The 22,337-nt window shown below is 63.3% G+C and overlaps 1 protein-coding gene across 4 annotated transcripts in view; it reads right to left on the bottom strand.

Annotated features, from left to right (window-relative positions):
* Window positions 1-57: 57 nt before the first annotated feature.
* Window positions 58-22,337, bottom strand: part of ZDHHC3 (zinc finger DHHC-type palmitoyltransferase 3) — a 40,949-nt gene continuing 18,669 nt past the window's right edge. For 2 of the 4 annotated variants that reach the window (XM_028518218.2, XM_036030435.1), the window contains exons 3-7: window positions 19,047-19,171; window positions 13,487-13,583; window positions 12,917-12,998; window positions 10,183-10,313; window positions 58-1,242 (exon numbers count right to left, since the gene is read on the bottom strand). In XM_028518218.2, coding sequence (XP_028374019.1) covers window positions 979-1,242; window positions 10,183-10,313; window positions 12,917-12,998; window positions 13,487-13,583; window positions 19,047-19,171 — 699 coding nt within the window. In that variant the 3' untranslated portion in view covers window positions 58-978. Of the gene's footprint in view, window positions 1,243-7,415; window positions 8,306-10,182; window positions 10,314-12,691; window positions 12,788-12,916; window positions 12,999-13,486; window positions 13,584-19,046; window positions 19,172-22,337 lie in introns of those variants that run through there. The other 2 variants (XM_036030436.1, XM_028518221.2) reach the window with 2 other exon arrangements.

Here is a 22,337-nt window from a genome sequence, read left to right as displayed (position 1 = left end):
GGGAGGGGCGGGGCTGTCAGACCGCACGGAGAGGGCAGGCCTCTGCGGGGGTGGGGTGGGAACCCCTCCGTGCAGAAGATGCTTTCCCAGCGGCCACTGAGGCGGGCCACCCCCTGCTCAGGCCTCCAGGCTTCATGGGGTGACCAGAGTCCCGGCCTCCTGATAGTGTCCGGGGTCGGGGCAGGTTGGTCTGTCTGCCTGGCTGACCGACGTGCAGGCCCTGGCCCCCGCCCGCCTGCCCAGAGACAAGAGGGGCGCGATCTCGGGAGAAGGGAACTGAGACACAGGCCAGGTTCCCGGTCAGTTCCGGCCCGTGGGTGGTGCGACTTCCTTCAGGTGGGCGAGTACAACGAAGTGCCCGTGGGACAGGCCGGGGACTCCCCGGGAGCCCTACATGGGGCCCCCCGCCCCCCACCTGTGAAGGGACAACAGACTAGCCTCAAGGCAGGACCCGGTGACGGCTCCGGGTCCAGGGGACGGGAGCCAAGTTTGGTGCCCCTGTCGTAACTCGAACCCGTGGGCATCGTGTGGGCGTGGGGACCCGCTGGCCCTTCCTTGCAGAGAGCTGGGGCCGCCGGGCCTGTGCCCTGCCCTGGGCGGGCAGCAGGGGGCGCTCTCTGCAGGGAGCGGCTGGGCCCTGCTCGCAGCGTCCCGAGGAAACCAAAGGCAAGTTCTTAGCTGCCCCAGGCTGCCCCGCCCCGAGCCCCCTCTGCTGGGCGAGGCTGAGGGGCGCGCGGGCGGGGAGAGCGGCTCCAGGCAGTCCCGCTCCGGACACCCTTCTTAGATGAACTCAGAGACAGCCTCTTGTCCTCCTCTGTCACCCCGGCCCCCTCCCCCATCCGCAGACCTGGCCCCACGTGGGGAGAGGAAGGAGGGCCGCGGATGGCAGTGCCCGGGGTTGGCGCACGGGAAGCTCGGGGAGCGGGGGCTGCGTCGTGCCCACGAGCGGGTCGACGGCGACTCCTCCCCGCGGCAGCATCATTCGTCTGTCACCTCCGCCGAGTCCTCGGACTTACTCTCCTGCAGCCGCTCCGACGACGTTTCCCCGTGGCCCGACAAGGATTCCGCCTGCCGCACCCAGCCCCCGTCGTTGAGCAGCTCTGGGTGGCACGGGCCGGAGAAGGGGTTGAACCAGTTCGGGGAGAAGTCCCCGCCGAAGGTCTCCCGGACTGTCTCCCGGACTGTCTCCCAGCTGCCCTGGTGCTCCCTGGGCTGGTGCTTTCGTTTGAGGCGCTCAATGCCCTGGGGAGACAAGGGGATCAGGAGGGTCAGCACCACGGGACAGGCTGCGCCCCTCCGGCACCCCCAGCCCTGGCACAGCAGAGCGCTGATGCCCCTCAGAGGGCTGCCGGGGTGCGGTGGGGAGCTGGGTGGAGGGTCCCAGCAAGCAGGGCCTTCAGGAGACCCGGGCTCCGCTTCCCAGCCCCACCCAGGGGCGAGGGTGGCCGGGCCTCACTCAGTGGGGCCAGCTGTGCCCAGGGGCCAGGCAGATGGGGGGCCAAGGAGCAGCACCTGAGGCCTCTGGGGCATCAGCTGGCCCACCTGTCTTGAGACCACTGAAAAGGTGACCCCTCCCTTAGCATTCCGGGCCACTCCCCCACGGCAGGCGGGAGGCGCAGCCAGCTTAGCGTGGAGAGGACGGGGTGAAGGGGGCAGCGTAGGGTGCAAGCAGCACGTGAGAGGAGGAGGCAGAGGCGTGCGGCTCCGGGCAACATGCAGCGGGCGGGCGCAGGCTGGTGTGGGGCCTGCTCATGCGGTGGACACGCCCTGCGGCCTGTCCCAAGCTGCCCACTCACCTGCCTCCGGGTGTCGGCTGCGCCTCAGCCACCAGGCCACAGAAAGCGGGTGTTGGGTAGAGGGTGGAGCCCCAGGTCAAAAGCCCATGACACCCTCCACGGGGGCTCTGACCCCCGGCAGGGAAGGATGAGGGCTCTGCCTTCTCTATCTCCCCTGGAGCCAGGGGAACGCGCCGTGGTTTGCCGGGCGTGGGGACCCCTCCTTCTCGCCACTCCCACCTCGGAACGATCGCTGAGTCCCCAGTTCTAGTTTTTTCTTCTTTCCACACGAGACCCTATGCAACTGGTCTCATTCTTTGTTACGTAGACAGAGAAGCCGGGGCGCACACAGATCCGACCACACCCTGGGCCCTTCTCCAGCTCCTCCTTCCCACACCGGCTCAGAGGTGTGAGTTTATTTCTTGGCCTCCGAAAACACTGTGGCTTAAAGAATTGGACTTCAAGCCCTGGCTGGCGTAGCTCAGTGGCTTGAGTGCGGGCTGCGAACCAAAGTGTCGCAGGTTCGATTCCCAGTCAGGGTACATGCCTGGGTTGTAGGCCATGACCCCCAGCAACTGCACATTGATGTTTCTCTCTCTCTCTCTCTCTCTCTCCCTCCCTCCCCTCTCTAAAAATAAATAAAATCTTTAAAAAAACTGTTTAAAGTGTACAAAGAAAAAAAAGAATTTGACTTTAGAGCATCCCCTCATAAGATGCTTATTAATGACAAAAGGCAAAACAGTAACTTGCCAGTGGAGAAACTTTGAGGCTATCACCTTAACCAAGTCAAAGCTCTCGGCACCCGTGCGGAGAAAGGCACAGCCCGCCAGTGCGGCGGCCGCCCCAACACCAACCCCCTGGGAGACAGACGCAGCGAGGGGCGTTCTCGGAAGTCGAGGCTCGTCGTCTTCAAAGGGTTCAAATCTGATGAAAGGGGTTTAGAACCGGATAGAAGTGGTGGCTGTACAATGTCATGAAAGCAGTGAACGGCAGAGGCGCGCTTTACAATGGTTAAATTTATGTCGTGTGAATTTCATCTAAAAAAAGGTTCAGGGAAGACCAGGAAGACAAGGAGCTCTGGCAGACCCGCGGAGACGAGAGGCGTGCCGTGTGCCGCGTGCGGGTCCGGGATCAGAAGGAGCCTCAGCGGGATGGCCGGGAACCTGGATAAAGCTCTCGGGTCGGTTAACGGTGGCGTGCCCACGCATCCCCAGGTTTCTCTGTTGCCATGACGGTCATATAAAACATTTCCGTTGGAAACACGACTGGAGGAGTTACAGGAGCTCCTCGCACTGTTTTCACCGCTTGTTTGTACGTCTGAAGTTATTTTACAACCAAAGCCAAGTCGATCTGACACAGCTGTGTGCACTGCTGTCTTGGACGCCGAGTTAACAATAACAAAGTAGGAAACAGTCGAAATGTCTACCAGTGGCGGCTATGTAATTTAGTTCGTAAAGCAGGACACTACACAGTTATGATGAATGGGGTTAGTGCATTTTTACACGACATCGGAAAGTGCTGTCCTCGGGGTGACCAGGGACACAAGACATCCTCATGGAACCTGGGGTTCCCTTTGGGGGAGGGGCTTCACGTTTATTTCTGCAAACGCCCACAAGATCCCGGGCCCCACCCATGCACAGGCGCTCCTTATATGGTCAGAACAGGTGAAGCTGTTTCAGGGCACGGATCTCGTGGGCAGTGGGAGGAGCCCCGCGTGGCTCATAGCCTGGCCCCCACCGGTCCGCCCTGCTGAGCAGAGGCGGCAGTGGCCAGCTGAGGCGACACTTGCTTTGGGGATCCTGCACTGCTCTCCTGGGTGACCATCTGCAGTGTGTTAGGAGGGGGGTTTAAACCACACTTGCAGGGTATTGGGACGTCAGCACGTGGCTGCCCAGGGGACCCCCAGAAACGGCAGACGGGCTGCGCCCACACCGACCGGGCTCACTCAGAGTCACGACCGTGGGTTCTCACAACCAGCTAGAGAGGAGGTGGGCTCCGTGTCGCAGTTGGCAGCCGGGCACACAGAGGTTGAGAGGCCGTGACCGTGGCCAGAGCGCGTCCTGCTGCCCACACATCAGAACTGGGACTTGCACCGGAGCCTTCTCTCTGCCCAGGTTGTTTCCATCCTCCTGCACATGCTCGCTCTGCTGGTGCCGACCTCACGGGCAGAGAAAGGCTGGGGAGGGACACGAAACGAGAGCCCCAGGATTGCTGGTGTCCGTTCCCGTGGCACGCTCCAGACCAGGACTCGGGGGAGCACTCGGCCTCCCCCACGAGCCCGAGGAAATGTCAGCGGGTGAAGTCCCTTGTGGTCCAGTGTGTCAGCTCTAGGTCCGGAGAGAAGAAATTCCAACAAATCTGCGGTGTGAGAGGCACGAAGGTCTGAACCCTCAGGTTCAGGAGGAGTCTAAGGGGTTACTTTTTCCTGAAAAGACTCAATTTCGAGTTTTGTGTGGATTTAAAGGTGTCCTGAAAGCAAAGTTCTTTTTTTAAACATTGATTTGAGAGACAGACATCGATTTGTTGTTCCACTGATTTATGCATTCGTTGGTTGATTCTTGTATGAGCCCTGACCGGGGACTGAACCCACAGCTGGGCGTACCAGGACTACACTGTGACCAACTGAGCCACCGGCTGAAGGCCAAGTTCTGAATGGAGCCGGAGGTTTGCAGAGGCCTCAGTCACACGCTCTTCAGGCTGAGGCGACCCACAGTGGTGGACTCCAGGTAAGGGGGCAGCGATGGCCCAAACAGCACCTCCTGCAGGCAGCGTGTGACGTGGGCCTTTTGGGCCTCGTTGACCTGAGGGATGCACAAGTTTTGATCTGTACACAAACCCACCACCGCCCCAAAGTGAATGTACAGAGACTCAGGCATGTGCTCTGTTGGGGCTCAGCTGAGCCCGGAGCCCTGTGTGCGTGGAGGTCCCCCTGGACACCGCAGGCCAGAGTGTGGGCGCACGTCTGCCCAGGCTCTGCTGCTGACCATTTGGAGCCCGCTGTATGTTCTCTCCCCGTCCCCCTTCTAGATGGTTCATCACCCATGGGGCCCCTAGGTCCAGAGACCCAGCCGACAGATGAGAAGTGCAGGGCAGCTGGCCACACCGACACTGTGGCTGTCTGCAGGTGCTTTCACCATTCCCAGTGCTCAGCCCGTTCAGTGCCACACTGCACCCAGCAGCACACGGGCCACCTGCGGGGTGGCCCCGAGGGCCCCACGTGCATTTTTCAGACCAGAGTGAGCGTCAGAATCACGGCAGGGCCACTGAAATCCGGATTGCTGGGCACACGCCTCAGAGCATAGCCTGAGAATGTGCATTTCTAACAAGTTCCCGGGGCGGCGGCTGCTGGTGGTGGTCTGGGCAGCACACGTTGAGATGCCTGTGAGTAAAGTCTTGAGAGGAATTCTAGTAAAACCTTGCCGCCTTTGGCTCCCTCACCTTTAAAGGCCCCTTCTAGGTCGGGACCCTTCACCTCTGCTGGCTGGCTCGCCCTTGAGGCTGACGCATCCTTAAGTCTTGAAACCAGCTCACCCTCAAACCCAGCCCCCCCACCCCCCCAGGTCTGGGGTTCCTGCGTGATGCCGACCTCACAGAGGTCATTTCTTAGGCCTGTTAAGAAACAATGGTTTCTTAATTGACTTCACCTGGAAGGTTCCCGCCGCTGGAAGACAGATTTTACCTTTCTAAGCAGGCCAGCCAGAATGAGCAGAAGCTGGTAACCCGGGGCGCCTCACTGCCAGTCCTTCCAGGAAAGACGCGTCGCAGAGACGCCGTGCTCCTGCCTCACGGGGCCCTGGGCTCCTGCGTGCCCCGCCCCTCCACGCTCCCCGTGAGCGCGGGGTCCCCAGGCCCATGAGGACCCGCAGGCTTGTCCGGACCTGGGTCTTATGCGTTCAGTATGGTGGCTGCGAACGTGGAGTCCCCTAATCCATCAAGCCCCATCACCTCCCTCTTCTGTCCCCCTCCACCCTGCAGAGGCCACATTCTGACGCACTGTGGCTGCTACTGGCCCGTCTCCCCCGTGCGCGCCCTTCAGTGCTGTCGGGCTCCGGGGCCGCAGCCGAGGGCCGGGCCACCTTTGTGCGGAGACAGGGCCTCCTTCCCAGGCGCCTGGGAACCCTGAGGAGAGCCCTGGATGCCCCTCCCCCCCCGGGTGGACGCGGGGCTGGAGACCAGTCTCCCTGCTGTAGCAGGAGGGCCAGCGCAGCACAGCTGCCTCCCGGGGAAGACCCCTTGGGGGCGCCAGCAGGGCCGGAGCCCTCCGGCCACTCGCGAGTCCCTTAACAGCCATACTTCTTCCACGGCCCTGTGTGAAAGGCTCAAAACAACAGAAGCAGCCCTGGCCGGTGAGGCTCAGTGGGCTGGGTGCTGTCCCACAAGCCGCAAGGCCGCTGGTTCCATTCCCGGTCAGGGCACATGCCTGGTTCTGGGCCCAGCCCCCAGCTGGGGCGTGTGAGAGGCAACCGATTGATGTTTCCCTCACATCGATGTTTAATTTCCCTCTCTTGCTCGCTCCTTTCTCATCTCCCTAAAAAATTTAAAATCTTGGGGAAAAAATCGCGAGGGAAACAGATGCTATAGACTGGATTTAAAAATAGACCCCAGCCTGGACCGCAGCACCGACAGCACAGCAGGGGCGAGTCCGGGGGGCTGACTGCGGCCTCGGTGCTCTGGGGAAACACCGAGGGGTGTCGGGGGGCTCTCCCCCGGGGCCCAGCCCTGGAGGCCAAGTCTGCAGACCTGACGGCGTTTTCTGCAGCGGCTGAGCAGCTGTGAGCGCAGGGAAGGGAGCGGCCGCGGAGAGCCGGAGAGGCTGGCAGGGTGAGCGTGCGCAAGAGGGGGACCCACCGTCCTTCGGAGAAGACAGGAGAAGCCTCACCCCAGAGAGGCGGCCCGAGCAGGCGTCTGCGGAAGCGGTGACCAGGGGCCCCAGCCAGCGCGCTCCCGGGGCCGGGCCCCTCCCTCACCGGGCCCTGCCCGCCAGCAACGCGGTCAGAGAGCGGGCTGCGTCAGAACAGGTTTTGGAAAACTTTTATTGCGTTTGGTCTCCAGGTGGAAGCACTGGCCGACGAACTGAAAGAGGCTTGTTCACTGACTTTCCTGAAAAACCACATGGCTAGATCCACGGTCTCCCCATCCCAGACTGGGTTTAACGGACCTTATCCCCCACCCACCCCAAGCAAGAGCTAAAAACGGTTTCTGGCGATTGCTTGAGGAAAAAAAAAAAAAAAACAAAAACCAACCCGTGTGTGAGAATGCAGACGGACAGTGTTCAGGTTTCAGTATTCGGGAGTTTGCATGTGGCTGGCGCTGTCCTCTGCGACCCCGCAATCCTCAGGCAGACAGACTTGCAGAAGGGAGGGCTTCCTGGGGCAAGTTGGGGGCGGGGGGTGGGGGGGAGGGGGGAGGGAGACTGGCAACGTCACCCGTGCGTCAGGGCCTGAGCCAGGCCCGGGCAGCAGCCCCCCAGGTTGGAACACAGACCAGAGGTGGGCGCATGTCCATCTAAGGGTCCAGTGATCAGAAAGTGAACCTGCTTTGGCGACTCACAGAGCGAGGAGGACCCGGTGATGGCGAGCGGGAGAGGAAGCGGACGGAACGGAGGGAAATGGAGGTCGCCTGCAATCGCGCAGTTTTTTCCTTCTTTTGATTGTGTAAGGCATTTTGAACCGGAAAGACTGCTTCCCTTCACACTCCTCCAGCTGATCAGAGGGAATGTAACTGGTGACTCGGGCTACAGACGCGACCCCTTCCACCCCCGCCCCTCACGCCACGCACCCGCGTCCATAAAGCATGAGGCAGGCAACCGACTTGGAGGATCAGGAGGCAAACCGCGTCCACGTTGGGGGGGGGGGGGGCGAGGCCGCGGCATCAAGGGCCCTCCCACGGCTCCAGCCCTGCCCCCGCCCCCTGGGCCACACGGGGCAAGCATCCGTCTTCAGCAGGGCTTCAGTCCCCCTGGGGCGCCCACCGCCGCCTCCTGGGCAGGGGGAGGCGGGGCCCTCCCGCGCCTGCATCCGCCACCAGCGTCCACCACGTCGCGTCCAGGTTAGTAGGGGGCGCAGCCCGCGGCCAGCGCCCTCCGCGTTAGTCAGGCCAGACAGACAGCAGAGAGGAGCCCGGAGGCCAGAGGAGTGACTTTGAAAAGGAAAACAGAAGAGCAGCGTCGGTTGCCAAAAAACAGAAAGGATGACCTTTTAAAAATAAAACGTGGGGACTTTTTTTTCTCTGCAATGCTCAGCCATTTCACTTGAGACATAAAAACGTCCCGGAGGAGCTGTGTGCGCGTTCCCGGTGCGCGCACGCGCGAGGCCGCGGGCGGCCGGGCTGGGGCGGGCCTGGGCCGGGGGGCGGCAGCGCCGGCCGGTCCTTCAGACCACGTACTGGGACGGGTCTGCCTTCCCTTGGTCTGGCGTGGCAAAGGGGCTGGCCCAGCCTAGAGAGAAGGGGTGGCCGAAAACGGCTTTCATGTTCATCCATTTTGTTTTTTTAGCCCATCTTCTCTCTTCCTTTTTCAATTGTTCTATTCCCTGAAAACAAGAACAATCACACTTTCAGTCAAGCGCGTCGCTGCTGGGGTCCGGGGGCGGGACGGCCCTTAGCTCGAGGGGCGGGGGGTCAGCGCTTCCTTTTTAAGGCCGTAAAGCTAACTGCATGATACGTTTTCCTCCCTTTCCCACATAAAAAGTGTTTGTAAAAAGCCACACTTGGGGGTGGGTGGGGGCAGGCGTTTGTAAGCCCCTCCAGGACGGGCCCACGGGAGTCTGAAGTTACTCTGACCACTTTGCAGACAAAAAAAAGCGAGTGACAGGCCAGCCTAGGGGGCAGGAGGCACAGCTCAGAAGGCGGGACAGGAGGGACAGGCCGCGTCAGGGGGAGTCACCAGAGGAGGAAGGAGGCGGTTAGTACAGGTTAGAGGGCCACGCAGACAGACCAGTCAGCCCCAGGCACGGCAGGGTCTCCCCAGCTCCCGTGGGGAGCAGCGCGGCGCGGCCACCTCGAGGCGGTCACACAGCCTGCGCTGCCCCAGGGCCGTGGAGCTGGTCAGAGGGCGGGGCCAGAGTTCGTGCCCCTGCCCGGAGGGACAGGAGGGCAGCAGCCTGGCTGGGGCCGGCGGGGCCCTGGCCTCTGGTGAGGCGGGCAGTTGTGGGGCTGAGGGGGCAGTCAGCCTGGCCTGCGTCTCTGTCCTCAGCCTAGGGACCCGGCAAGAACAGAGGTGAGGGGAAGACCCCATTTCCCAGGAGCTGCGGGGCCCACCCTTCCTTTCTTCTGTCCTCTTCCCAGCAGGATGGATCCCTCCCTCAATCCCCCAAGGGGAAGCACATGGGGGGGGGCGGCTGGCCTGAGCGCCCTCCCCTGCTGCCCCAGAGCAGGCCTGCGTGGCGTGCAGTCCCCTCCCGCTCCCTGCAGTCCTTCCACGGAGAAGCTGGTCGTGTTTACCGCTGGGACACACAGCCGCACCTATGTCCCCGGCTACCACTGCGTCACAGCCTCTTTGGCAACGATGTTATTTCTCATAAAAGTTGCTACGAGCCCCCAAGCCTTCTAAATCGTCGGGAATCCCCACGGGTCCGGACAACGGCACCCTGGCAGCCGGGCAGCGTCACGCACGTGAGCACTGCTGCCCAAGGGGCCAGGAAGCCGGGAGGACTGCCAGGAGGCACTCACGGCCCCAAGGCCAAAAAGGGAAGAGATGGCCACGTCAGAGCCCTGGGCTGACCACCGTGAGGCTCCCGCACACCTCTGGAGGGGGCAGGAGGGGGCAGTGGCGTTGGGATGGGGGCTTTAGCCCAGCAGCTGTGAGGCCCCCAGAGGAGGAGATATGAGTAGGTGGAAGGCGGGGCCAGGAAGACACTACGGATGAGGACCAGGGCTGGGCCAGGCAGGGGTGACCCTGCGGCCTGGTGAGGGCCTGCTGTCCACTGATTGGGGGGGGGGCTTGGGGGGAGGGCGCTGTCTCCCGACGGCGCCCTCAGGACCTGGCTGTGAAGTCACCTCCTCTGGGAAGCCGACCCTGCCTGTGCCCGCTGGGTCAGAGTGCCCTTTGCCCACCACCGTCTCCAGGCCTGCGGCCCCCGGTGGGAGGCGCCCCAGTGCTCAGCAGAGCGCCCGGCTCAGAGCAGTGCCCGGGTGGAGCCACCTCGGGAGGACGGAAGGACCGGTGACAGAGGGAACCCGTCACCAAGGCTTTGGGGTCCGTCCCTGGTGCGAACCTCTGTGCCAGCCTGGAGGAGCAAGAACTCGTATGTGCACGAAGCCCGGCATCCGTGCACGTCTGGGAAAGTGCCCTGCACACGGGGTGTGGCCGAGGTCCCAGGCCCGGCCTGCAAGCAGCCCTCCCAGCAGCCTCTGCCCCGGGGCTGCCCCGCCCCCCGTGCCGCGGCAGGCGGACGGGCCGGCTGCTCACCGTCTCGTCCGTGCAGATGGAGTGCACCTGCGTCCCGAACATCACCGACGTGAAGATGAGGAAGAGCAGCCCCTCGAAGCACAGCAGGATGAGCAGGATCACCGTGGTGGGTGGCGAGAAGTAGCTGCACTCTGGAAGGAGGGGCGCGTGGGGTCAGGGATGCGGCCACCACCCAGTGCCCCCAGGGCTCCCACTCTGCCTCAGGACTCCCGCCCCCGGACTCAGGCCTTCCCGGGGGCCCGTCTGTGGCCTCCGGCCTCAGCGAGGACCCTGCTGCCCACACCCGGCGGCACCAACACTCCCGCAGGGAAGTCCGAGACAGGCCGGGCCCTGCCGTGGCCGCCCCTCCGTCACACACCCGTCCTCGCTCACTGCCCCTTCCCTGGCCCGCGAGTGACACCTGTGTCCTCGTGCCAAGTGCCGAGTCTGCCCCTGGAAGGACCCAGAAAGAACTTGGGGCCGAGGCATGAGGACTGGTGACACCATAGGCAGACCCTCGTCTCCTCGGAGAGCTCGGGGCCCAGGTCGGGGCCCTGTCCAACCCTGGCGTGGCGGGTTTCTGGGCCCTGCCCTTCCAGGCGCTGCCCCCTCCGTGCCCCTATCTGCTCAGGGGTGAGGGGGGGACTACGGGTGTGGAGGGTCCCTCGGCAGCTTTGAGACTTGAAACTCACCGGGGCAGGAACTACTGTCCCCGCTCCCCCCCACCCCCACCAAGGTGGGAGCGGAGCCCGTGGGCAGTGGCCCTCAGGAGCACCTGCACCTTGGGGACAGCCAGGGCCCCGGAGCGGACCAGGCGCCGTCCTACTCCCAGCCCCTCTGCAAGCTCACGCTGGCCTGGGCTGTGGCCCGGGGCAAGTCCTGTCCCCTTCCGGGCTCTCCTGCCACCTCCCACCACCACCTCGAGGCAGACAGCTGGACGAGAGGTGCACTCTTGCTTTAAGTAGTGGAACCCTCTGTCTGCACAGGAATCGGAGCCCGGCAGGAGAGAGCCCCGGGGGAAGGCAGCCCTCACAGGCGATGGGCCGCAGACTTGCACCCTCGCCGAGAGCCGCCCTTGCGGTTCAGGCCCGGGCCGTCCCTGTGCTCAGGGCTCGAGCCTGGCCCCCTGGCCGGGGAGGTGGGATCCTGGAGGGCAGTCAGGCCTCGCTGGGCTTGGGCATTCGGGGTAAGTGTCCCCTCGGAGCTCCCGCACAGGAGCTCCAGGCGGGCAGTGAGCTGGGCCCGGGTCCCGGAGCTCGCGCTGTCCAGGACGCAGGGCGCGGCCCCTCGTCTGGATGCGGACATCTCCCCCCTCCCCCCCACCCTTGGGTCTTCCCTGCTGGGGCCTCGGCGCACGGCGTCTGGGTGGGTGGCCGCTGGTGTGGCGGCGTCTGTGTGGCCGCGGGGCCGGCTGGCGGGTGGGAGGTGTGAGTCCCAGCACCAGCCGCCGCTGGGTCTGGCTGCGGTGCCCCGGCTCACGCTGCATTCCGGCCCACCTCTGTCCTGCCCTGTGCGCTGGGGAAACCACCCCTGCCAGCTCCGTTCCAGGGCAGGGACGCTCTGCCCGGTGACACTGTCAGCGCGACGCTGACACTGCCCGTGCCTGCTGACCCAACGGCAGGTGGGCGCTGTCTGTGATGACCCAGTGGCTTCGTCGGAGGTGAACTGGAGCCCCAGGGCCGAGCAGAACCCGTGTGCTCCGAGAACGCTCACCCAGGACTTTGCTGGTGCCCCTCTCCCCGCCGCGATGCAGGACGCACCACCTGCACAGAGCCCCTCGCGCCCCCCTACTGCCCACTGCCCACGAGCAGACATCCTGCTCTCCGGCGGGTGCTAGAGCCGCACCAGTCCCCACAGCGGGGGTACACGAGCTGCAGCCAAACCGTCCCCTCCCCCCACCGAGGGGCGGTCCCGGCAAGACCACGCCCAGGAAGCCAGCGTGTGCGTCAGGTCGAAGCTCCCCCAGACCGCGAAGGGGAACGGGGCCCGTGGAGGGAAAGCGGCAGAACGGGGTGGTCCTGCTGCGGACGGCGGCGCCCAGGTGACGTGGGTGTTCGGGGTCTAGCTCAGCGGGTGGCCTCTCTGGAGTGTGAGTCTCTTTAATTTTTTTTCTTAGTTTTATTCGTCTTCTAAATTTCACGTATTTATTTTGTTTAGCACTTGTATTTTCCCTCAGAATTTGTCGTTCTCTGGTTGCAGTCCCTCCCCAACGTACACATTTACGTGGGACGCTTCTTCTAAAGCGGGAAGAATTTCCCTACAATCCCAATGTAGACTCGTGACCAAGCAGTTAAAAATCAACCACCACAAAAAACGAATTCACAAAAAGTCTCCACATCCTGGCCAGAAAGCTAAAGATGAGTCTCTGCAAGGGCGGAACAAGTGGCCTTTGCGTCGAGTGCTCTGTGGAGGACCGGAACAAACGTTCCCCTCTCCGGGCAGGGCCCCGCCCCGGGCTGCGCTCTCCCAGGACCCGTGGGCGGGCGGGCTCCAGCCGGGCATCCGGGCGGGGCTCAGCCCGCTACCGTACCTGCGGGGCTGACTGTAAGGGGCTGCTCTTTTTCAAGGAGGGAGAGTTGGGCGCCTGCCGCTGCTTCCCTGGCCAGTCCGTAGGCTTGCAGGAGATCTAATGAAGCGAAGGGGCCCTGGCGCCAGGCTGCGGACGCGCAGCCGCCCAGCCCACGGCTCCCCCGCCGGGCGTCACCTGCCCCCGCCGCCCACCGCCGGGCCGGAGGGAGGCCCGGCGCATACTCACTTGTCCAGTCTTCTTCGAAGCAGCGCAGGAAGTGGAGTCCCACCATGACGAGCGCGTGCAGGGAGATGAGCGCGATGTACATCTGCAGCGGGAGCCGAGCGTCTGGTCAGGGCGGGCGAGGTTCGGCAGCCTCTGGCGGTCTTTCCACTGCTCCCCGCCCCCTCCCCCCCAGGCCCACCGAGGACCGTGGCCCATCACAGGCCTGACCTGGGCGCCAGGGGGCGGGGCTGCCCAGGGGCGCCGCGGGCTGGCTGCGTCTCCCTCCCCGCGGAGGAGTCCGGGCTCAGGGTGCTGACCCCAGCGGCCCCTCCAGCCCGCACGCCGAACCGGGCCCGCCTCCCCGCCGTCCTCAGCAGGACGGCCTGGTTCAGCGGCTCAGGCTTGCGCGCTGTGGTGGGGGCCCAGGACACGGCCCTCGCTTCCAGCTAACGCACTTGAGCCGACTCTAGCTGCTGGAGCTCAGGGCTTCGGAACAGGCAGCAGAGCAAGGAGCGCCGGCGGGAGGGCGGAGGGGAGGCCAGCGCCCCGCAGGTTCCCGGGGGTGCGGCAGAGCTCCCAAGCGGGACTTACTGTAAACAGGACGAAGTACTTCTGGTTGTTCTCGCCCACGCAGTTGTTGACCCAGGGACAGTGGTGGTCCATCTTCCGAATGCACCGCTTGCAAACACTGCAACAGCGCACAAGGCAGTCCGTCAGGGGGGCCCGGCGGTGGCAGTGGGGCGCTTTGGGGAGCGCAGAGCCGCTCCAGGCAGAGCCCCCTGCTGCGGGTGCACTGCAAGGGGCTGGACGGAGGCCAGGACCCCCAGGGTCACGGTCGCCCACCAAGGGCTCTTGTTGGACAGACACGTGGGGTGGGACTGACGTGGCTGCTCCCCTGACGGGACACGGAGCTGAGAATGCGTGGGCTTTACTGGGAGGGCAGAGTGGAGAGCAGGTTTTGACCTTGACGGGATGAGACCGGACAGGGAAAACGGCTGCTCCCCATCCCCCAGAGAGACCAAACGCTGGCAGGCCGGGCTTCTCAGCGGGGGGGGGGGGGGGGGGGGGGGCGGGGGCTCCTCAGCAGAAGCTTCCAGGGAGGGCGCGGCCGCGGGAGGAGGAGGCCAGCTCAGGGGAGCAGAGCTGGGTCCAGGGCCGACAGCCTCAGGGTGGCGGAAAGCCGGCCTCCAGGAACCTTTCACCTCTAAGATGACTAGTCCAAATTAGTGCCCCCCACCCCCGCAAAAAAAAAAAAAAGCACAAAAGTCATTTGAGCTTAAGTGTCGATCGTCTAATAAACGATACATTTACAAACTACTAACTTGCTGTGGGGACCCTTCGGAGGGTTTCAGGCTGACTTGACAGCCAGCACTCGGCCACGCCCCCTCTGTGGGTGCAGAAGCCACAACACGGACCGGAGCACAGGCTCAAGGGGCCTGGCAGCAGCCGCGCCCACGGCTCCCGAGGGAAAGGCGCGCCTGCCCACAGGCAGGCCACCCACACCGTGCGCTCTCCAATTCACTAGAGTAGCTTCCTGAACACTTATCTCGGGGGCCTTTCTTGTTCAAAACAGCTGGAAATACTACAAATGTAAGCTTGGAAATAACCCAACTACATTTCTTTTCTGAAATTCCCTTGGTTCACGCCAGCTTCTCTCCCTGCTCACTGTTATCTCAGGCCCCGACCGTGCGCAGCCCGGTGATGGGCGGCCCTGCAGGAGGGGGTGGCCTCGGGCCCTGCTGGTGGGGGCAGACAGGGTGGGAAAGGCGCGGGAGGGGTCCTGCGGGTGAGGGGTGGGCTGTTCCCCGGACCCCTGGCCAAGAGCTTGGGCCACTTGGAGGGGGGCCCCACTGTGGGGCCGCTGTGACCCGGATGTGACCTGTGACATTGCCGCTGCAGGGCTCACCCCCACCCCCAAGAGGGCGGACTCTTTGGAGCACGGGGTCAGCTTTGGTGGCCATGTGGACTGGGTCGGCCGAGCCACCCTGGGTGGACGGGCTGATCCCGACCGAGCCTCCGGCCGCCCGCCCAGGGAACTAAGCTCGGACACAAACCAGCAGCAAGCGCTAACGTGATGTGGCGTGACGTGACGTGGCCTGGCACAGACGAGCACTGGGTCACTCCGTCTCCACCCTCCTCTGCGACCTCACAGGGTTGCGCCACACACCCGGAAGGGTCACACCTCAGGGGTGCTGGTCCCCCTACAGAACCCCCCTGGGACCAGGAGTGTGCAGGGGACGTGGGCAAAGTAAAGAGAAAGTCGGGCGCCAGCAACCCTGTGACCTATGCTTGAGCCCTCCTCCCTCCCCTGCCCCCTTTCCCTGTGCTGCCCATCTACAACCATACACACGGGGTGGGCAAAAGGAGGCTTACGGTGGTGAGTCCACAAGACTTCACTTTGTGTTACTACTTATTAATTGCTGGACTATGGATTCGATTGGTGACGCGAGTCCCCGGCACGAACTCATGCCGTGCTGACAAGAGGCAGCGAGAGGGATCTCCCTGTACCCCTCCCCGGAGCCCCCCCTCGGAGCCCATTTCTTGCAGGTCCTTCTGGGACACCCAGCCCTGGGGGTTCTTAGCCCCCACCCTGTGGGGAACAAACTGCCGAGGGGAACCCCCCCCCCCCCCCCCCCCGCCCAGCCAGAGGCTCCTGAGCACTTTTTCTTCCGTCGCACTTACTTCTGAGAGGTTTCAAGTGGGTGCTCCGGGCCCTGTTTGCTCAGCGGCAGAGGGGTGCACATTGACCGGACATCCTCCGAGCGCTGACCCGCACCCTCTGGGGACACCCGTGCCCTGTTCTCCCGGCCTCTCTGGAGGGCCCAGGCATGCCCCCGGGAAGCTGGCCCTCACAAGAGCCTACGTCTCACCAGCCAAATCGGAGAACGACTCACTCATCCTTCAGACAACGGGGAAAGGGAGTCCAACCCACCGTTGGCTGCAGAGCTTGTCCAGAGAGCTGGCCCGTGTCTGCCGTGTGCAAAGACATGAAATGCCAAGGCAGCCCCCCCCCCCGGCCAGGTGGTGGCACGTGGGTGTGTGAGTGTGAGTGGGTGGGTGGGTGTCCACCCACGCTGGTGGCTGGAGGCACCACACAGAGGCCAGCTCCCCCAGGGCTCCCAGAACATCCAGCCTGCGGGGCTCTGGGGCGGGGCCTGCAGGGGGGTCCCTGAGCAGGTCAGTGAGGGACACCCCAGACCCAGGGCAGTGACAGCCCACGCCCTGCCAGGCTGTTCCACTGTAAGCACCATCTGTCACGAGGAGGATGAAGAACGTGGGCCTCCCACCACCCCTGACATCCCACTGGGGAATCGGCCACCTCAGCGCCAGCCCTTGTCCAGTCCCCACTGCCCAGTGCATGGGGGCGCAGTGGGGCCCCCTCCCCGGGCACAGAAGGACAGCCCCAGCACAGTGGGCTCCCTGAGGGCCCCTCCCTGACTCTGGCCACTTCTCTGCAGCGCCCCCATCAGCCCCCTCCGGGCACCGCCCGCAGGCACCACGTCCGAGTCCCCGTGCCAGGGCTGTGCCCCCAGGGCCCGGCAGCAGGTCCCAGGCAGGCAGGGACGGTCACGGGAAAGACTATGCAGCTAAGGTGGAGGGCGTCCCAGGCCCCCTCCAGGGGCTGAAACCACTGTTTTAGGGGAGGGAGGGTCCTCCTGCCTCTCACTGCCTCCGAAAGCTCGGGAGAGCCCGAGACGCTCCCGGCTCCCCCGCCTTCTGGTTCTTTTACGCTCGTGTCCCCTCTCCGGGGGTGCAAGGACCCTCCTCGGTACGGAGGCCCCGAGGGGCTGGCGGAGGCCCCCTTGCCCCCCCCGGGTGACGGCCCACCGTGGAGACACAGCCGTGTCCCTCCCCGCAGCGGCTCTCACTCAGCGGCACCACGGAGGACAGTGCGCCCCCCTCCCTGCTGGGGCGCAGGCCCCGGGGCCGGGGCCCCGCTGAGCAAGGGCCAAGCGGGTGAGGGCTCCGACTCTCGGACGGGAAAGGGCAGACCCGGCAGCGGGCTGCACTGCGCCAGGCGCGTGGCCCCGGGAGGGAGCGTGAGAAGGACACAGCGAGAGGTCCCACGTGGTGCCGGGCGGCGTGTCCACGTCACAGCCCACTCACTACGGCTGAAATGACACGCAGCCCTGACCTGGGTGACGCCGTGGGTTGAGCGTCGTCCTGCAAAGCGAGGGTCACCAGTTCGGTTCCTAGTCGGGGCACATGCCTGGGTTGCGGGCTGGGTCCCCAGATGGGGACATTCGAGAGGCAACTGACGGATGATTCTCCCCTCCTTTTCCCCCTCCCTTCCCCGTCTAAAAAATGAAAAAAAATAAATACTAAAAAAAAATAAAAACATAAGCAAAGGAGGCATCTACCACGTCCTGGCAGCCACTCAGAAGCAGTTCCGGGTGAGGTGGTGGGGAGCACGCCTTGCTCTCAGGACCCACTTTGAACGAACGACCCGAGGCTCCCCAAACCGGCCCCCGCAGGGCCGCCCCGAGTCTCCCGGGGCTGCGATGAGGTGTGTGAGCACAGTGCTTCCGAAACACCACCACAGCCACGTGACCTCTACCAGCGGACCGTCCCACGAGAGAGACACGAGAACCCGGAGGACGCCCTGGGCAGGCCCGGCGTCCCGGCCTCAGCGCGAGCTTGGCGGGGGAGGGGTGTGAGGCTTGGCCAAAGCCAGAGGTCTCCCCCTCCTGTGCAAGAACCTAGTGCACAGCCCTGGCACCAGGGCCGTCCCTGTGACCACGGACGGCTCCCTCCTCGGTCCTCGACGCCAGGAGAAAGCACCTGCCCGGGGTCCCGGGTGCCTCTCCTCGGCGGGAAGACCTGTGGGCACACCGCCAGGCGGGAAGGACGCCTCCAGCCCCATGTCCGGGTAGTGCTGTGGGGCCGCCAGAGCTCAGAGGGTGGAGAGAGCTGTGAATCCCAGGGACCCTCCCGCAAGGAGAGGAACCAGAGAGCTGGGCGCAAGCACCTGGCCTGAGCAGGCCAGACCGACGCCAGCTGCCTCTAGCCGGGCAGCGGGGCTCCTGGCCCAGCCGGCCCCGGGCCCAGCTCCACAGCCGTGCTGGGGGTTCTGCACGAGCACGACTGGGGTTGCCAGGACGACTGTGGGTGCCCGGACAGCAGGGCCACCACGAGCCACCACCCAGGAGCAGTCGTCAGCACGCGTTTCCTGGGTCAGGGACCGCCCCCACCCCCCCGGGGTCGTGGGAGCCAGCAGCTCTGGTCTACCCGGGGCCGACTGGCTGACCAGCACCTGATAGAGAACACCGCCCTTGGCCCGTCCTGGGGGGAGACGAGAGGAGGCGGCAGGGGCGCGCCAGGCGGCGGAGGCAGAGGGGGCTCAGGGAAGGGGGAGGAAGTCACTTCGCTCCTTGACCCCTAAGTTCTCCCTCCGGGCGTCATTCCTAGAGCCAAACTGGCTCCGACAGCGACCGTGGGGGTGGAAGTCAGGTGACCGAGGAGGACAGGGTGGGCGGGGGTGCCCGGACACGGCAGGTGCCTGGGAGCTGGCCGGGAAACAGGGCTGCTGCGGGCTGAGCGCCCTCCCGAGACAGAAATGCCCCCAAACACGTGCCGGCCCGAGAAAGGGACCGAGTGACGTGTCTGTAGTGCTGTGACGAAAACGTGCAATTTTAGCTGGATGTCCTCAAAGAAGTCTAAAAACCAAACAGGAAAAACCACCATTGATGAGATGTGGAAATGGCTTTTGGGGCTGAATTCTACCGTGTCACAACTTCTTGCGGTTTTGTTTCAAAGGAAAGCCTTCAGTTGAGGATGAGCCCCTGGTTTCCCTGTGAGATTCAAGGGAACAGGGCCCACCCTGAGGTGGGTCACGCACTAGACATTCGGGGGAGGACCTCGTAAAGCCTTTCTCAGCTGCCCTCCCCGGAGGCCCGGCGGTGAGGTGGGAGGGCGGGGTCTCCTCCTGGGTTTCACAGACCAGGAAACGCGGCCGGGGGGCAAGGGCATGCCCGGGGCCTGCGCCTTCAGACGGGGGCCCTGAGCCCGGGACGGAAGCCCTTTCCAGTCTGGTGAGCTCGTGGGGGTCGCTCGGTGCCCAGAGAGGGGAGTGCCGGAGCCCTCAGCCGGCGGCACCCGCGGGGGAGTGAGCGCGTGTGCGTGCGTGCGGGCGGGCCCGGGGCGCATGTACCTGCAGTGGTGCGCTCGGTCGGGCTTGATGCTGCAGCACTTGGGGCACTTGTACACCACCTGGCCCGGCTTCAGCTGCAAACTCTCGATGAACTCTTTAGTGGCGTTTCCTTTGGGCACGGCCCCCTGCGCGGAAGAGGACAGGCGTGAGTCCGGGCTGGGCCGGGGGCCTGTCAGCCCTGACACTCCACGGTGGACACGGTCATTCAAAGCAGCAGCTGCACACACAGGGACGGGACACGCTCACCCCGACACGGGGACCCGGGGTTCCAAGTTACGCCAACACCCGTGAATGTTTACCGACAACCTCCCCGAGGAACCGCCAGCGAGGGGACCACCTGGGTGGCCATCGTACTATCCTGTGTACCCTTTCCACCGTCTGCGGGGTTTCAGTGAGAATCTTTCTAAAAGTTCAAAAATGAAGCAGAAAGAAAAAGAGTCTGGCCTGCAAAACACAGCCGGGAGCCGGGACAGGCTACGGCGGGAACGTTAACACGGACACACTGCAGGGGGCAGGGACCGTGCAGCGTGCACAGCACCACTGCCAGGACACGGCTCTACACGGAACGCACCGTGGGAGCCCACAGCTACCGACCACAGCAGGAAGCGCCCATGGCAGACGGTCGGAGGGAGAAGCAGATTCCAGACGGCACGTGGAATGGGAGCTCACGTGGGTACGGGCTTTCTAGACGCAAGTAGGAGGACAAAGCCACACGAGAAAGTGTTAACGGTGACCCCACCCCCGTAGTAGAATCACAGGGGCAGCTTATTTTCTTGATGACATTTCATAAATGTTCTAATGAACATGTGGCTTTTGCAATTAAAAAAACCACTAAATATAGAAGCAAAAAATATCTAGGCCTCAGGAAGGAGCCACCTGCAAAGTGAGAACATGGCCAACTTTCCCGGAGCGTGTGACCGAACGCTGAGACAGCTGAGGGGCCCCTCTGGGGGCAGCCGTGAAGGGTGGGGGCCCAGACCTCCCACCGCAGGGGCAGACTCTCGGGGGAGGGGGGGCTGGTGCAGGGCACGGCCCAGGCGGAGGAGAGAGCCCTACAGAGGCCCAGAGGGCCAAAGATAAACTAACAAACAAAAAACCCAAAACACTAAGCTTTCACCTGAAGCCAATACAAAACACAATTGAAAGTAAAACCAAATTCTGAAACTTTCTGTGAACAGATAATCTACTAAGTACGTGGAAGTGGAATGGAGACGTCCGTGGAACTCCCTGTTAGAGGACTGAGTGTAATTAAAGAGAGGACAAGAGGAGAGCTTTAAAAGCCCAGAGGGCCTTACTTTCAGTTCTCTTGGATGTAATAAGTAACTGAGTTTAGCCCTGGCCAGGTGGCTCGGTTGCAACATTGTCCTGCACACCACACCGGAACACTGCGGGTTCAGCCCCCGGTCGGTGGTCAGTCAGGCGCCTGCCTGCGGGAGGCAACCCTCCTGTGGATGTTTCTCTCTCTCTCTCTGTCTCTCAAATCAATAAACATATCCTGGAGTGAAGATTAAAAAATTAAAATTTTTTTAAAAAGTAATTCAGTTTAGGCAACTGTGTGAACTTTCATGGGCCTCGAAGCCACAAGACCGTCACTGGAAGTCACCACTGTCACCCGCACACAGGGACAGCATCGCTGCCCCAGGGAGACGAAGCAGTCAGTGGGCTGAGTTTCCCTACGTGAAGGCCCGGGTTGGGCTCCCCAGCCCGCCCCGCCCCGCCCCACCCATGCTGTTTTTACGGTCCCGGGGCCACAACGGGGTGGTGGTGGGGGCCCATAAAGGGCTAGGAGAGCAGCCCCCGCACCGCAGAGGACAACGGGGCGCTCGCTCACAGTGGAGACGGCAGTGGACAGCTCTGTCGTCCTCAAGGTTGGCCCCCCAGGTGACTCCATCTGCACAAACCTCCTGGAGGGCTCATTCCCCTTCCCGCCCACGACGAGTCCGTGACCTGTCTGTGACCCGTCTCTCGGAGGAGCCGGGGAGTGGTGGGCCAGCCCCCGGCACTGAGGTGTGCGCGACACTCACACCTTCCCTTTCCCTTGCTGCCTCCGGTGTCTTCTTCTCTATTCCTCTTTCTCCCCCGCCTCCTCCTCCTCTTCCCCCTCCAGCATCGGAAGTGAGTGGGGGACACGGAAGGAACGCTCCTGAGATGGCATTACACAACCCAGAGCGGGCGAGGAGCGGCACCTGGCAGCAAACCCCAGTCGGACTTGAGCTGCTGCCCCAGCTCCGGCCCCTCCGGGCCAGCCCCCCTCCCCCCAGTCCATCTGTCCCCTCTCTTCGCCAGCCTACCCCTCCCACCCCACTTCTCAAAGGGCAGCTTCACGGTCAGGGGGCTGCTGAGCCATCTGTGAGTCATTTCCCGCTTCCCTTTTCTGCTCAGGCTCTGCGTGGACCCACTTACTAAACGGCTGCTGAATGGTCCAGAGAGTACCGAGGCTGCAACTGTTTGGACGCTATAATTGGAATGAGAATTTCAAAGCTGGAGGTGGCACAACTATTTGGGGAAGACTATAAGATAGATATTTTTATTTTTTACTAGTAATACTAACAAACCAGTAGTGTACACCATGTATGTACACGGTCATACCTTATTTATGACTTCAGGATGTAACTCTTTCTGAAAGTTATGGGCTACCCTGAGTTGTTGAGATACAGAACATTACACTCCTATTAGGGAACTTGGAACCCTGCAGAGCGCCTTCCTAAAAACTACCCCCCCGCCCCCACTGCGTTAATGAGGAACCCCTGATTGATCTGCTTTCTGCGTGCGATCTGGTGCCCAACTCTGCACCTGCAAAGCCCAGGGGCCCCAGGGGCCCCAAGCTGCAGCTCCACCTCTGTTTACACACCGGGTTTTGCATGAGGTGTCGCCTGCTGGGATGGGGCAGCAGGTGGGGGTGGAGCAGCCCAGAGGAGCCTGGGCCCCGGCCTGTCTGGTGGACATGCTCTGACCGGCTCCCTTTACACGGTCCATATCTAACGGACGCTCCATGTTTCTGCCCAGTTTTCTTCGGGGCCACTGGCGAGACCCACCCTGAGAAGCCGGCTGGGGTCTGGGGCACAGACTGGCTCTCACTCACTTGGGACCGGAGCCGAGCACCGCTCCGTACGTAGCGAGGACCACCGTCTCCAGCCGCCAGGGGCCGGACTGTGGAGGCCCCCGGAGACAGTGAGGGCAGCAGGGATGCCCGCAGGAAGCCTCCCCTGCTCGCTCCCCGCCTGACGCCCAGTTCTCTGATTCACATGCCTTCTAAAAACCAGGGGCCTCTCCACTCCACTCTGCCCCTGC

The sequence above is a fragment of the Phyllostomus discolor genome, chromosome 7 (genome assembly GCF_004126475.2).
Source record: "Phyllostomus discolor isolate MPI-MPIP mPhyDis1 chromosome 7, mPhyDis1.pri.v3, whole genome shotgun sequence".
In the NCBI taxonomy this organism is placed as follows: Eukaryota; Metazoa; Chordata; class Mammalia; order Chiroptera; family Phyllostomidae; genus Phyllostomus; species Phyllostomus discolor.
Note: the sequence above shows the minus strand (reverse complement) of the source record. Positions and strands in the feature narration are given on the sequence as shown.